This window comes from Nilaparvata lugens, chromosome X (genome assembly GCF_014356525.2).
Source record: "Nilaparvata lugens isolate BPH chromosome X, ASM1435652v1, whole genome shotgun sequence".
Classification (NCBI taxonomy): domain Eukaryota; kingdom Metazoa; phylum Arthropoda; class Insecta; order Hemiptera; family Delphacidae; genus Nilaparvata; species Nilaparvata lugens.
The window spans coordinates 83794457-83809030 of NC_052518.1; the positions used below are offsets into that span (position 1 = coordinate 83794457).

At 38.0% G+C, this 14574-nt stretch overlaps 1 protein-coding gene across 2 annotated transcripts in view; it reads left to right on the forward strand.

Annotated features, from left to right (window-relative positions):
* LOC111051337 (leucine-rich repeat-containing protein 7) overlaps positions 1–14574 on the forward strand; it is a 128376-nt gene that overhangs the window by 29401 nt on the left and 84401 nt on the right. For both annotated transcript variants that reach the window (XM_039441773.1, XM_039441772.1), the window contains exons 5-6: positions 11379–11666; positions 12548–12738. In XM_039441773.1, coding sequence (XP_039297707.1) covers positions 11379–11666; positions 12548–12738 — 479 coding nt within the window. The remainder of the gene's footprint in view (positions 1–11378; positions 11667–12547; positions 12739–14574) is intronic.

Sequence of the window (14574 nt, forward strand, 5' to 3'; positions counted from 1 at the left end):
ATCCCATAGAGTGATGTGGATAATTTTTTACACAGTGATTCAATATGCTCCTGCCATGTCAAGTTTCTATCTAATATTATGCCCAGGAATCTTGCTGAACCCGAAATCTCCTCCTCAGTACTCAACTGGCTCCCAGCATTCATGATGGTCCTTGCCTGTGTTTGAAAGTTTACTATGGTACTCTTTGAACTGTTTATATTAAATTTTAATTCTAACAAGGCTTTTTCTGTTGAGGCTATTGTTGTGTTATAATGTGACTGTAGTTCCTCCTGGGTTTTTCCATCTATTATTAATGTAGTGTCATCAGCAAAAAGTATGCATTCTGAAGCTCTTGGGAGTTTTTTAGGCAAGCTATTAATATAAATGAGGAAGAGTAAGGGCCCCAGCACAGATCCCTGTGGCACTCCGTTTCTCATAGACTGGGGCAGAAACCCAGCAGTCATTTTTCTCCCACATTTCTTATATTTGAGCTCCACAATTTGGTACCTATTTGTTAAGTAGTTTTCCAGCCATTTCTTTGCCTGTCCTCGTATCCCTATATATTCTATTTCTGAAAGCAGAATCGTCCAGTCCAAGGAGTCAAATGCCTTCCGGAGATCCAGGAAAACCGCCGAGACCCTGTTTTTTCGCTCCCAGTTCTCTGTAATTAAGTGGATGAAATTTGCTATAGCTGTATCTGTTGATTTATCGCCCTGAATCCATGTTGATATTGGTGGATCTTTTTAGTTCTTTTATGAAAGTTTAATATCTGTAGGTATAGCTTTTTCCAAGTATTTAGATGGCGTTGACAGATTTGATATCGGTCGGTAGTTCTCAATGTCAGTTTTACAGTTCTTCTTATGTTTTGGATGGACAAGTGATATCTTCATGCTGTCGGGCACTATTGATTCTCTTATTGAAAAGTTGATTATTTGTAGGATTGGGTAGGCAATTTCCTTTCGACAATCGTACAGCAGTTTCCCTGGGATTCCATCTATACCTGCTGAGTACTTGTGTTTTTTTTGCGAAAATTTCAAGCATGTCCTTCTCTGTCACTCTCTTGTATGCCTCCAGCAATTCCTCATAATTCTGTTCACAATTAACAGTGCTTGATGTCTGACGGTCTGTCTGCTCTATATTTGAGAAATAATTATTGAAGGCTTCCACTAGGTTGTGGGGATTTTCTCTAAATTGCAATTTATCCTCAGACAGACTCCCTCGTCCTCATCATCATTCTTCCTCTTCTTTCTCTCTTCATTTATCACCCGCCATGTCTCCTTTGTCTGGTTAGTTGACTGCTTTATTCTCTCTGCTATATGTATTTTCCTTTCATTTTTGACTTCACAATCATATAATTTCTTCAGATAGGAATATTTATCCTTGTGATCCTGCTCTCCAGTCAGCATGTATATGGTATTAGCATCAAGAAGCCTCTGTCTCAACTTTCTAAAATTGTTTCTGTTATTTTGAATTGGTTTTTTCACAGGTTGCCAAGTTTTTTATCTTTAAACGGGCAGATGCAATTTAGATGGTACTGCATTGTTTTGATTAAAATATTGTACTTATCATTTACAGATCTTGTATTTGTCAGTTCACTCCAACTCTCTCTTTGCAGACGTAGTCTAATTAGTTCCATATTTTGAGAGTTTTCGACTCCTCAACAAAATCATTTTCATCAGCTTCACTCTCAATATTAGGCCTACTTGGAAAATCAATATTCAAGTCCAACCATTTATTCCCAGCTAGAAACTCTGGATTCTCTCTCAATAGGTTCACTAGGAGTTTTGCATTTTTTACAACTTCCCAACCACACGAGTGAGAATCTTCCTGCTGTCTACACTGGGATTGTTTGAAAGCTGATGTGTTCACTATATTTATCAATTTGGAAAGCCTTTCATGAACAGTTGGTGAATCATTGTTCAATCCGGATGCAGAGTCAAAATGTAAGAAGACTTTGTCTGGCAGCTTTATAGCTATCAGACTCCAGTGAGATCCTTCAGTATTTCTACCATTCACAGTGTCTATTTTGGAGTTTGAGATTGGGGCCAATATTAATTTATAGTCAAAAGGGTTCAAATTTCTTATATTATCAACGGAATCATTATCGTTATTGGCAAGCATGATTTGTGTGCAAATAATTGGATGTAATATAAGGACATCTTTTGCCTCGTGCAGATCCCTCAGCTCGTTCCAGATTTCTGAATCACTCAGCCAGCGTTCAGTGATGATTTCATTGGAACCTACTGCATTAACGTTACTGGGTTTGCACTTGAGATTTTGGATTTCTAGTATCAGTGCATCCCTATGAACAAGAAGCTCATTCACACGAGAGACCATTTCGTCCTTCTCCTTGAGAACCAAATCGTCCGTTTGACATTCTACGTCACATGAATCAATTTTCCGGTGCTTATTTATTACTGAATCAAGAGACATTCTATTTTTGTAATTTTTTGAATTTTCGCATTTTCTTCTTCCTCATTATAATTAATAAGCTTCGATGGAGTAGCAAGTGTTGCATGATTGGAATGTTTGCCGGTGCACGCTTTAATCTTCTCACACACCGAATAAGTTGTTATTGAGCTTGTACAACCCATATTAATACATCTCCATACAAGGTCACTATTGCTTGGACTATAACTCTAAAGCACTGCTTTTCGTGGTAGATGCATGTGTTGTTTCTCGCATTTTTGTATGTGAGGACAGACATGTTTTGCAAATTAAGAGTGACAAATGACTGAACATCAATATACTCAGAGTGGAAGAAGCTATGCAGTCATCTATTGAATCACTACTGATTAATTTGTGCTCCTTATTCTTATTGCTTATTACTATTGAATTTTTACAATATTACTTAATAGATTAAATTTAAACTGTTAGCCTTAAACATGCATGCAGATACTATTACTATTTGTTATATATCATTAATAGTTTCGAGTCAACGAAGTTATTACAAAATGTTCTATTGTTATCAGGGAAAATTTAGATAGTGATTATAGACGAAAAGAATTTAATTTTTCACCTGAACGTACGTATCAGTGGTAAAGAACAATGGGAAGACCGATAAAAAGGAAAGAAGAGAGAGAAAGATGACAATATTATTACGCTGTGACTACCTTTTTATATCATAAGAGCATCACTATTAATGTATAATTATTGAGTCAACTGTTTTATAAGGAAGGTTCTATTCGATGAATTAGGAGGAAATATAGTTCAACAATTTACTTCAATGAAAACAATAATTCTGCTGCAATATTCACGGGCGAACAACAATTTCGTATTTATTTATCTATTTATCTTAGAAAGACGTTATACCAATGGACTCAATCTAAATTAATATATTGTTGACAGGATTATTTATCAAGGATTCAGTCTATTTTATTGATATTCAATAAAATCTTTTGGCAATATTACATGCAGATAAGAATTTAGGTTAAAATTAATAATCGTGAAAATTAATTAATGTGACAGGAAGGAAAATTGCACATGAAAGAGCAGAGCAGTATTTCAATAGTAGATAGTATACAAAGTATAGTATACATATACACCATAAAATATAGTTATAAGACAAGATCAAAACAGGCGAAAAATAGAAAAACGAAACGGATTTGTGTCGGTCGTGCCCCGTTCAGGCCCGGGCCACGAGCGACTGTTGCAAGATGCAATGTTTACAAACCTACAAAGCAGCTTGCCAATGAATATCCGCTTCGACCTGTGTTGAGTAGAATTAAACCATTTTATGCTACAACCAATTCAGATATCTATGACTTTATAAAGTGAAACCACGCATAAGTAATTCGGTTCACCTCAACTAAAATTTTATATGTATTTTTATATTATAGATTTACTATTTTTGGCTTTTGTTTAGTTGCGGTACTTTATTTGAAAGGAAATTTAGTTTGCTCTATTGAAGAAAGAGGATTCACACAGTACATTATTTTTTAGACTTCTTATTACGAGAAAGAGGTTTGAGTTACAATTTTTATTTAATCGAATTATTAAGTAGTGGAATTTAGTGTAATTTATATAGTAAAATTGAATAGGTTACATCTATTGAAATAACATTTTTCGAGTTAGTGAGATCAGTATTTGAGAAAGAGAAAGAAAATAATAAAGTATCAAACAAATGTTAGGTTAAAATTATTAGTAACAGTATACTCTAACTACAGTATTAGCTGGCAGACAAGTGAAACCTATAGGCTATCTTAGCACTACAGCTCCCGAAAACACGACCGTCCGCTACCACTGCGTCGCACAGACTCAGGCTCAAGCACGGCGAAGTTAGGCTGTGCGAGAGCACGGCCACCCGCAGGGCGAAAGCCCGGCCATAGCAGTGCGCAAGCACGGCGAAGTTAGGCAGTGCACAAGCGCGGCCACCCGCAGGGCGAAAGCCCCATAGCAGTGCGAAAGATTCAAAAAATAACCCCAAAAATTTTTGGAAAACAATCAACGAGATATCAGGGTCTAGCAACAAAACTGCTTCTTTTCCTATTCATGATTACACAAAATGTAACAATAGCGACAACAATCCCAAGTCTGCGTTAGATATAGCAAATGAACTTAATGATTAGCAACAAGAATTCAATCAGGGCCGTTTTATACTACATCAACTTGTATTGACAACATAATAACCAATGTTGTATCTGAGAGCGTTGTTGGTGGGGTGATTGACTTGGGTTTGTCTGATCATCATGCGATATTTGTCAAGCTTATTGGTCGAAAACAATGTGAGGATGAGAGGTATATAAGTAAGAGAATTTTCTCAAGCAAAAATGTTGAAGGCTTTTTAGATTTATTGAAAGTGGAAACTTGGGAAGATTGTTTTACATCCTCTAGCTGTGATTTGTGCTTCAAGAAGTTTTTCTCTAGATTCAATCGATGCTTCATGGAGGCATTTCCAATCAAAACCATGAAGATTAAAAAGAATAGTTCAATGAAAAAATGGTTGACTCCAGGTTTGAGGATCTCACTTAAAACAAAAAGAGAGTTGTTAATGTATTTGAAAAATGATGCAAGCCTAGCTTTCATTTATATGTTAAAAAGTATAGTAAAGTACTGAAAAAAAAACAATTACTTTGGCCAAGAAAAAATATCTTGATAGTGTGATTAAGCATTCAGATAATGTTACAAAGGCTACTTGGCAGTTAATAAGGAATACTATGGGAAATTCATCTTTCAAAAACGAATGCCCAAAATTGTTTGCGGATGGAGTTTTGGTTGACGAGCCTGTACAGGTTGCAGAATGTTTCAATGAGCACTTCAACAGGAAATCCAAAGCACATAGTTGCAACTCAGAGGACTTTAAAGAGTACCTACAAGCCTTCAGACAACATAGAATAGAGAATAATAGGGGTATTAGACAGTTCAGATTTCAACCATTATCGGAAGGGCAGGTTCTCAGGATAATGACAGGCTTAAAAAATAAGAGTTCAGCGGGGTGGGATGGCATTCCTATATTTATCATTAAAAAGTGATGTAATCTCATACTTAAGCCTCTAACATACTTGATTAATCTCTCTTTTGATACTGGACATTTTCCTGACTTGTTGAAATAAGCTGTTTTGAAACCTTTGTACAAGAAGGGGGATAAGAATGATGTTGCTAATTTTAGACCAGTAGCTCTGCTCTCATCTTTCTCGAAAGTTTTTGAACGGGCTTCTCATACTCAGCTCAATAATTTTTTTTTGAAAAATCCTCTCTTTTTTGCAAGTCACAGTTTGGATTTAGTAAGGGCAGATCCATTGAAGATGCTGTTTTCGGAATTAACCAGGGTACACTTAAGGCTAGGGATGACTCTGAACAGGCTCTGGGTGGGTATTTTCTGTGACTTGTCGGGAGCTTTTGATAATGTTCAACATGATCTTCTATTGCACAAATTGAAATATTATGGTGTAAATGGGAAAGAATACTCATGGTTCCAGTCATATTTATCGGGGACGTTCCATATAGTGTCAATATCTGTTGGTAATGAAACATGCAGCTCTTCTTGGTTACCTATGTCTCAGGGAGTACCGCAGGGTTCAATATTGGGTCCCCTCTTATACCTGGTCTATGTTAATGACATCGAGAGTCATGTCAATTTCAAACTCTCTCTTTTTGCGGACGACACTACAGCTTTAATCACCAGTAGGAACAGTGAATGTTTGATAAGAGAGGCTGAGAGGTGTCTTGCTGAATTAGATTCGTGGTTTGTTCAGAATAGTCTTAGTTTGAACTGCAAAAAAACTAAAGTAATTCCCTTCAGTAGAGACTATAAAAGTTTTGGAATAAACTTGAATACGCAAAGTAGAGTTGAAACGTCTGATTCCACGACATTCTTGGGTCTGATGATAGAGAGTGATTCGAAGTGGAAGCTTCATATTTCTCATGTCACTGGTAAATTGAATAGAGCCTTGTTTGCATTAAGAGTAATGGCTAGAGTAGGGAGTGAAAAAACTGTTCTTTTTGTATATCATGCTTATTTTCTGTCAGTTATGAGATATGGAGTTATTTTTTGGGGAAAAAGTATAGAGAATAATGGAATATTCATACTGCAGAAGAAAGCCATTAGGATAATTTATAAGATTAATACAATGCGCTCTTGCAGACCTTATTTTAAAGAAAAGAGATTGCTGACGGCTCCTGCTATTTATATATTAGATTTAGCAATCTTCGTTTTTAAAAATAGACGAATGTATGAGGAGAACCAGGTGAGTCATCCCCATAATACTCGATTTAGAGGTTTTGTTCACCCACATCACAGACTAAGCCTGCTGGAGAGTGGCCCGTTTTATATGGGAATGAAAATGTTTAATTCAATCCCATCTCACATAAGAGAAATTGATGGCTTGAAGGAGTTCAAAAAAACACTCAGGGAATTCCTTATTGTATTGTGTCCGTACAGGTTAGCAGACTTCCTTGTTGAATAGTGTTTGATTGATGTATGTTATGTGGGATCTGTTGTGTTGAAATAGGAGGGATGGTAGATATTAGATTAAACTTTGACGTGTCATATACTGCGGGATCGTTGCTCCCTTAATGCAGTTCAGTAATTGTGACGAACAAGTAAAGTAAAGTAAAGTAATTTAACGATTACTTTTCTAATGTTGGAGCCAGGCTAGCTGATGAGATTAAGCAAAGAAACCAGAGACTTAGAGCTCCAGTCCGCCCTGTTTGTCCTCCTGTCCAGCAATTCATCTTAAGAGAGGTGTCAGAGCAGGAGGTTAGACAGTGTGTGGCGGAAATGCGCGGAGGTTCTGCTCCTGGCTGCGATGATGTATCGGGTTATTTGTTGAAAAATGGCATAGATTTTATTACTATTCCACTTTGTCATATTATTAACTGTAGTTTCAATTCAGGTATTTTCCCCAATATTTTCAAATTGGTTAAGGTTATTCCTCTATACAAGTCAGGTGATAAGGGAGATAAAAATAATTACCGTCCAATATCTTTACTGAGTGTATTTTCAAAAGTTATTGAAAAATGCTACAAAAACCAACTGTCTCAATATTTAAAAATAAACAAATTATTATCTGATTGCCAGTTTGGATTCAGGAACGACTGCAACTCTTCCAACTGCTTCTATCAGCTGAGTGACTACTTAAGAAAAGGCATTAATAATAACAAATATATTCTTTTGCTGTTTGTTGACCTGGCAAAGGCTTTCGATTCTATCGATCGCGCAATATTGCTTTATAAATTGAAAAATATTGGGATAATTGGCGCTTCTCATGATTGGATCGGAAGCTTTTTGTCGGGTCGCAAACAAATAGTAAACATAAATAGTAATAATATAAATAACAACAATACAAATTCTGTCAATAGTGAGGTGCGAAGTATCGATTTTGGGGTTGTCCAAGGAAGCACACTTGGGCCAATCTTATTCCTTATATACATCAATGACATTATCAAATCTGATATATTGGGTAAAATGCTACTGTTTGCTGATGACACTGCAGTCTATTTTGAGGCAGACAGCTGGATGGAAGTCTACGAGAAGGCATCCAGAGACTTAATTACACTCAAAAATTGGTTTGACGACAACATTCTTAGTATGAATGCGAAGAAGACCAAAATTCTTCCAATATTCCTTCATAAAAACCGCGCCCCTCCGGATAATTTACTGCTAAAACTACATTGTTGTGGTCAGGTGTGTAATGATGTCTGTGATTGCCAGGTGATTGAATCGGTCAACGAGTTCAAATACCTGGGTATAATCATTGATAATAATTTATCTTGGCATCCACACATTTTCTACTTGAAAAAAAATTACGGAAATTGATTTTTGTTTTTTCAAAACTGAAGGGCATTCTTAACACGAAGGAATTGAGGACAGTGTATCACGCACTTGTGCAGTCAATCCTTACCTATGGAATTATTGTCTGGGGAGGTGCGTGTGATACTAAGATTGCAGAACTTTCAGTGTCTCAGAAAGCTATTATCAAAGCCGGACTGGGCCTGGAAAGAACATATTCTTCCGAACGTTTATTTGTTTATTTTAATGTTCTAACTATTAAGAAGCTTTATGTTAAATTTGTCTTAATGTATGCGTTCAAGAATAAAATGAACTTAAATATTCCAGCACAACAAGAACGTAGGACTAGAAGCGGACATCTTCTGCATCCCAATTTAGAGAGAAATTCGCGAGCTGTTTGCGACAGAAATGTCTCTTATGTAATTAATATGCTTCTGCGGAATGCTCCCCCCCCCCACATAAGTCATCCAGGTCCTTGTACTGTAATAAAATACAAGAAAGTGCTACATGAATGGTTGGCATCTTTGAATGACTATCAGTGTGGTAGATTGATCAAATCAATGCCTTCGAATTTATTCACTCATGTGTGAGCGTAGTGTGTGTGTGTGTGTGTGTGCGTGTGTGTTTCCCTTCCCGTGCGAATGTTGATAGTTGAGCTTGAATATTAAAATTAAATAAGTATTTTTATCTTTTATTTGAATAGTTTTGATATTGTATTGTGCAATACTATTAAATATTGGTAGCTATCTATAATAGTAATATTACTTCTCTGTATCATAGATAAGTTATCTGTGTAAATTAAATTTCAATATACGTATGCGAACTCTTACTCACGAACAGACCGACAGGTCCATGTGAGTACAGTTTCAATTATTTTGTGAAATAGTTTAAACATAGATATAATTTTCTTTAAATTAGTACATTTACTTATGTTTTATAAGTCTTTTTTCTGTGAAACAATAAATCAATTCAATTCAAAAGCACGGCGAAGTTAGGCAGTGCGAAAACACGGCTCGCAGTGCGAAAGCACGGCTCCTCGCAGGGCGAAAGCCCGGCACGGGTAGTGCGCGAGCTTCACCTCAGCAGTTTGGAAAGACGGCAACCAGATTGCTAGCTCGTCCGAACGTTGTGCGCAAGCATGACACATCGGTCAGTGTGTGTCTGGTCGTCACCACGCGGACGCTCACCTTTGCGGTGCGCAAAGACAGCGGCAGTGCGAAAGCACGGCTCGCAGGGCGGAAGCCCGGCTTTGTGTTCTGTGTTTCCCGATATCCTGCAGTGCGTGAGCACGGCTTTTCTGGGCGGGGCGAAAATCCCCGCGCCTTGATATGTGCAAACGCAGCCCTCCAGCAGAGCGCAAGTTCTGTTTCCTAATGTCTAAGCAGGGGCCAGTTTCCTACTAGTCAGCGGTTGTGGACACACCGCGACGGCATGAGTAAGAACTCAGTCGGAGGTGCTATTCACCTTTCTGTGTTTCCCTTATATCATGAAGTGCGTGAGCACGGCGCTTCCGGGCGGGGCGAAAAATCTCGCGCCTAGCAGTGCGGAAGCACGGCGTTCCCATGAAGTGCGGAAGCACGGCGTTTCCGGGCGGGGCGAAAATCCTCGCGCCTATGCAGTGCGAAAGCACGGCGCTCCCGAGTGGGGCGAAAATCCTCGCGCCCAGCAGTGCGAGATCACGGCGTTCCTATGCAGTGCGAAAGCACGGCGCTCCCGAGCGGGGCAAAAATCCTTATGCCTAGCAGTGCGGAAGCGCGGTGCATCCAAGCAGTGCGAAAGCACGGCGTACCTACGCAGTGCGGAAGCACGGCGTAACTCAGCAGTTCCACTCTAATAGGATCGAGCCACGGCGGACGCTGCCGGGAAACGTGGCCGGACATCCTACTGCTATTCTCCTTGACGATGCAGCTGCATTATCACCCGTTGGTGAGGATCCAACCTGGCGCCTAGATGATAGTACATGACCGTCGGAGATGCGACAGCATGTACCCTGTGCTTGGGGACATATGTCCTTTGCATACCCTTCTCATCCCGACCCCCCCTTTCTCTCCCATTTCTTTCCTCCCCCCTTTCCTTAGCAGGAACAGTGTGTCACGATCGTGTCTAATGAGGGAAATTGATTTTAGAGCTTTAAAGGAAGGCCTTTCTCGACCCCGAGACACCAATCCTGACTGCAGGAAATAGCCGGTGACCGAGGTGTTGGACTCGGTGACTGCCAGTGACGCCTGGTTCCAGGGCTCTTCTGTCTTGCTGATTCCAAGTGGAATAGCAAGAGGACCTCGAGTAAGGCTTGGGAAGGCCTTTCTCGACCCCGAGACACCAATCCTGATAGCCAGAAACACCCGGTGCCCGAGGTGAGGGACCCGGTGACTGCTAGCGACGCCCGGACCCAGGGCCCTTCTATCTTGCTAATTCCAAGAGGAATTGCAAGAGGACGTCCAGTAACGATTGGGAACGTTTTTCCCGGCCCGGAGATCATACTCTCAGAAGACACCAGATCGTTCCTACTCCTATCTTTCCCCGCCCAACCTTGCTAGGCAGTGCGAAAACACTGCCCCTTTTTTCCCAAAAGAGGGAATCACTTCAATAAGGTACTCAAGACCCTGTTCCAACCCCCAACTCGAACGAGGGTGGTTGACGGACACCACGCTAAGCCTCCCGTCCCCTGCTGCGGCCCACCCCAGACGCCGACTGAGTCTAGCCGGCCCAGAGCGACACTGGGAATTCTGGTAGAAGAAGGTGTGGGCAAAAATCTACTCAAATTGTAAATCAATTAAAGATGGATTCCTACAGTATAATTTAACGTGTCTGATATAGAGAAATATTATTCCTATAAGTTCTAATGGAACTATAGTATTCATACTCTCTTGGCCGGGCTGAGTAGGATAGTCTTATTAGAATTCAGGAATTATTTTTTCAGTGTACCGGACTCGCTTACTGCACTGATATTGGGAGTCAATCTTGAACATTTTATCGGTGGCTGAATAGCTCTCTTAATATCAATCTTATGATGATAATACATCTTCTCTTTAATCTTCTTGAGAAAATTCGCTGTTCTGAACTTAGGCCTATGCAAAACGTTGTTCTAAATAAAAAATATCAATCGCTCTCTCATTATTACCTGTTATAAAATAATTCATGTTTTTTGTTTTGTTTCCGGTTATTTCAGAAATTGGTAGTTGCATTCAACTCAGGATATTAGGACTTCAGGATAACAAATTGAAAAGTATACCACCAGAAATAGGACATCTTGCCAACTTGAGGGTTCTGTCGTTAGCGAAAAACAACTTGAGTTATCTACCCTTATCCATTTTCAAACTGAAGAGGTTGAAATCGCTTTGGCTGTCTTTCAATCAAGGGATGCCACTCACGCCTCTCTGTAAAATGTATGATGCTGAAACTCGTAGTCACTATGCAACAAATTACCTACTGCCTCAGAAGCTTATGAGTCCTGACAGTAAGTACCATTTTCATTTTATTCATACTTACAGAACCAAACAGTTTGTTTCACTTTATTATTTGGAGAATATTTTTGAGTCTCCATGCTATAGTGACTATCTTTTTTTATTTCATTTTATTTTCAAATTTTATCTGTTGTTGAGCTGCCGCTCACTTATCATAGAATAGAAAAAAATTTATTGAATAAATAAGCTACCTAAAGCTAACATTAAAGAGGCTGCTTGACAAGGTACCATATACAAAAACATGTAAATTCAAACTATCACTATGGCACATAATACAACACAGATTGGAAAGTCGGCTAGTATCCTGACGCCAAAATCCGCCATCTTGAAAGAAAGTTCAGCATTGTAATATAGACAGGTCCACGTTATAATGGCAGTGTTTAATTAGCAATGGTATTGCTATCCTTTTAAAGCGGATAGAGCTATCTCTTTCTCACTTTGCTTTGTTGCCAGATCGTCTTATAACAATGTAGAATTAATAATTCATTAAGAAAATATTTCATCTTAATTATGAAAATTCATTATGAAATCATTGAAAAATGTAATTTCTTGCCTAATAAAATATATTTGATTATTAAACGAGAATGAACAGTTAATATTACATCAATAAACCTGTATCATCTACAGTCTATAGGCATTGACAAAACAGAGGATCGGCAAAGTTGTTCTCCTATCTCTCTCCATTGCCATTATAACGTGGACCTCACTATAGAACTTAGCTAAATCCCGAACTCAGAAACCGAGTTTTTCGAGTCGAAAATCATCATTTTCAGCCTCAGGTAAGAAATATATCATTACATGACAATTTTTTTATTTAATATATCACATCTTGTTCCAGAAATGTTGTAGAAGTAAACGTCTTTTTAATTTTCAGCAAACGATGAAGAGACAGACTCGTACAAGAGTAAGGATAAAGGCAGACAACCTTTCATCAAATTTAGTGCAAATGTTAATTCAGCGGAAAGAAATAGCGGATTCACTAGAGTACCGACCCCCTATCCCAGGAGACTGAAAAAAGCATCGAGAAGTCCGAAAGAAGAAACGGAAGCTCAAGTGATTTTGAAGGTATCTATTTCGTTTCTATCCATTTGAATTTTTACTTTGTAATGTTACAGTTTGTTGATTGTATCGGAATATCAATATTGATGTATCGATGGTAATATCAATATTGTATATCAATTAATATCGATATTGGAATACTGAGCAAACAGCTAGTTTGTCTGGTTAAATTTATATAAAATTAATGTTATTTGATTGAAATATTCTAATTTGGGAATATTTAGTTTGAAATAATTTAGCAATCGATAATTTGATAAGTTACAAGTTTTAAAACATTTCAGAATCTTCATTACAAAATATCTAGAATAATCGGGTCACCGGAATTCCGCCAGCACTGAACACCAGCACTCCAAAAAAATGGCCAGAACTTAGGGACGCTAACAAAGTGAAACAGTGGGAGACAAACTGGGTCTATTACATCTTATTATTTCATGGCAGCACTGAATCTGTATTCCTTGTAGTTTGTAGTAGCAAGAAGCAACTAAAGTCCGTGAGAAATTACTTTTAACATGGCTCTTCCTCGAAGACGGAGAGGTCCGATGCTCTATTCTTCACTAATCACTCCCACTATCTAGCAGCATTCTCCTTCTTTTGTGTCTGTGTGAGAGAGCTCCCCTTCAGCTATTGCTGGCAATGTTCCAAGTCGTTTACTGGTCAGCAGATATATTGGTTTGTGTATGTTACGGAGATGTGTTCATCACAAGAACGTGAAGCGAAATGACACGGCGCATCCAATTGTGCACCGTGTTTATCATAAAGTGTTTTTAAAAGTGTTTATCATAGAAGTTATTATTAGTTATGGTAATATTCTTATATTGGGGAATTCCATCATATTCATGGAATTAAATTTATGAAAACATAATGTTAATATCATTTTATGTGAAATATATTTCTACTTACTCACTGTATTGAAAACAAAACTAATATATTTATAGTCTGTGTGCTCAGATCAGTGAAGGTGGTCAATTTGCAATATATATATTTTATAGTTTAGTCTAATTATTATTAATCATCACTCTCCTGGCTCTATTCAGTTGGAACATTCTATTGATCGAAACGTTGACTGCTTGACCAGTTACTCGAAATTGATAGTTGGATGGGATGAACAAATTGGAATTATTTATTTATTACTTATACAAATGTCAATATTACCAGTCACCGAGGTCTGTTCAGCTTTTGCTACTTCCTTTATTAGAAACATTAGGAAAACTACACATTTATGTCCGTTGATCCTTGACGACTCAATCCACGTGCCATCTGAGCATAAATTCAACCATAAATTTGCTTGTAATGATAATATTGTTCAAATTATCAATAATATGAACGCAAATAAGTCTCCAGGCTTTGATGATATTGGCGTTTCAGATTTGCAAGCCCTGAAAGAGCATGTGGTAAATCCTCTTTGTCGAATGATGAATCTATCGATTTCTAAAGGCATATTCCCAGACATTTTAAAAGTAGTCATTGTTAGACCAATTTTTAAAACTGGTGCTCGAGATGACCTGGAAAATTTCAGGCCAATAGCTAAATTATCAGTGCCTGAGAAGACATTTGAAAGATATTTATCAATCCATTTAAATTAATACCTATCTGATAATAATACCCTGTCAGATGTTCAATACGGCTTTCAAAAAGGGAAATCTGCAGAAGCACTTCTTTTAAATTTTACCCTCAAAATAAATATTTTTTTTTTAATAATAGATTTCATGTTTTAGCAATATTCATAGATTACTAACAGGAAATGTTCTCAAGTTGTTTGAAAGTTACCTGAGTGACAGATACTTTCTGGTTAAGTTGGGGAACAACCAAAGCGAATTATTCAAAAGCGACGATATTGGTGTC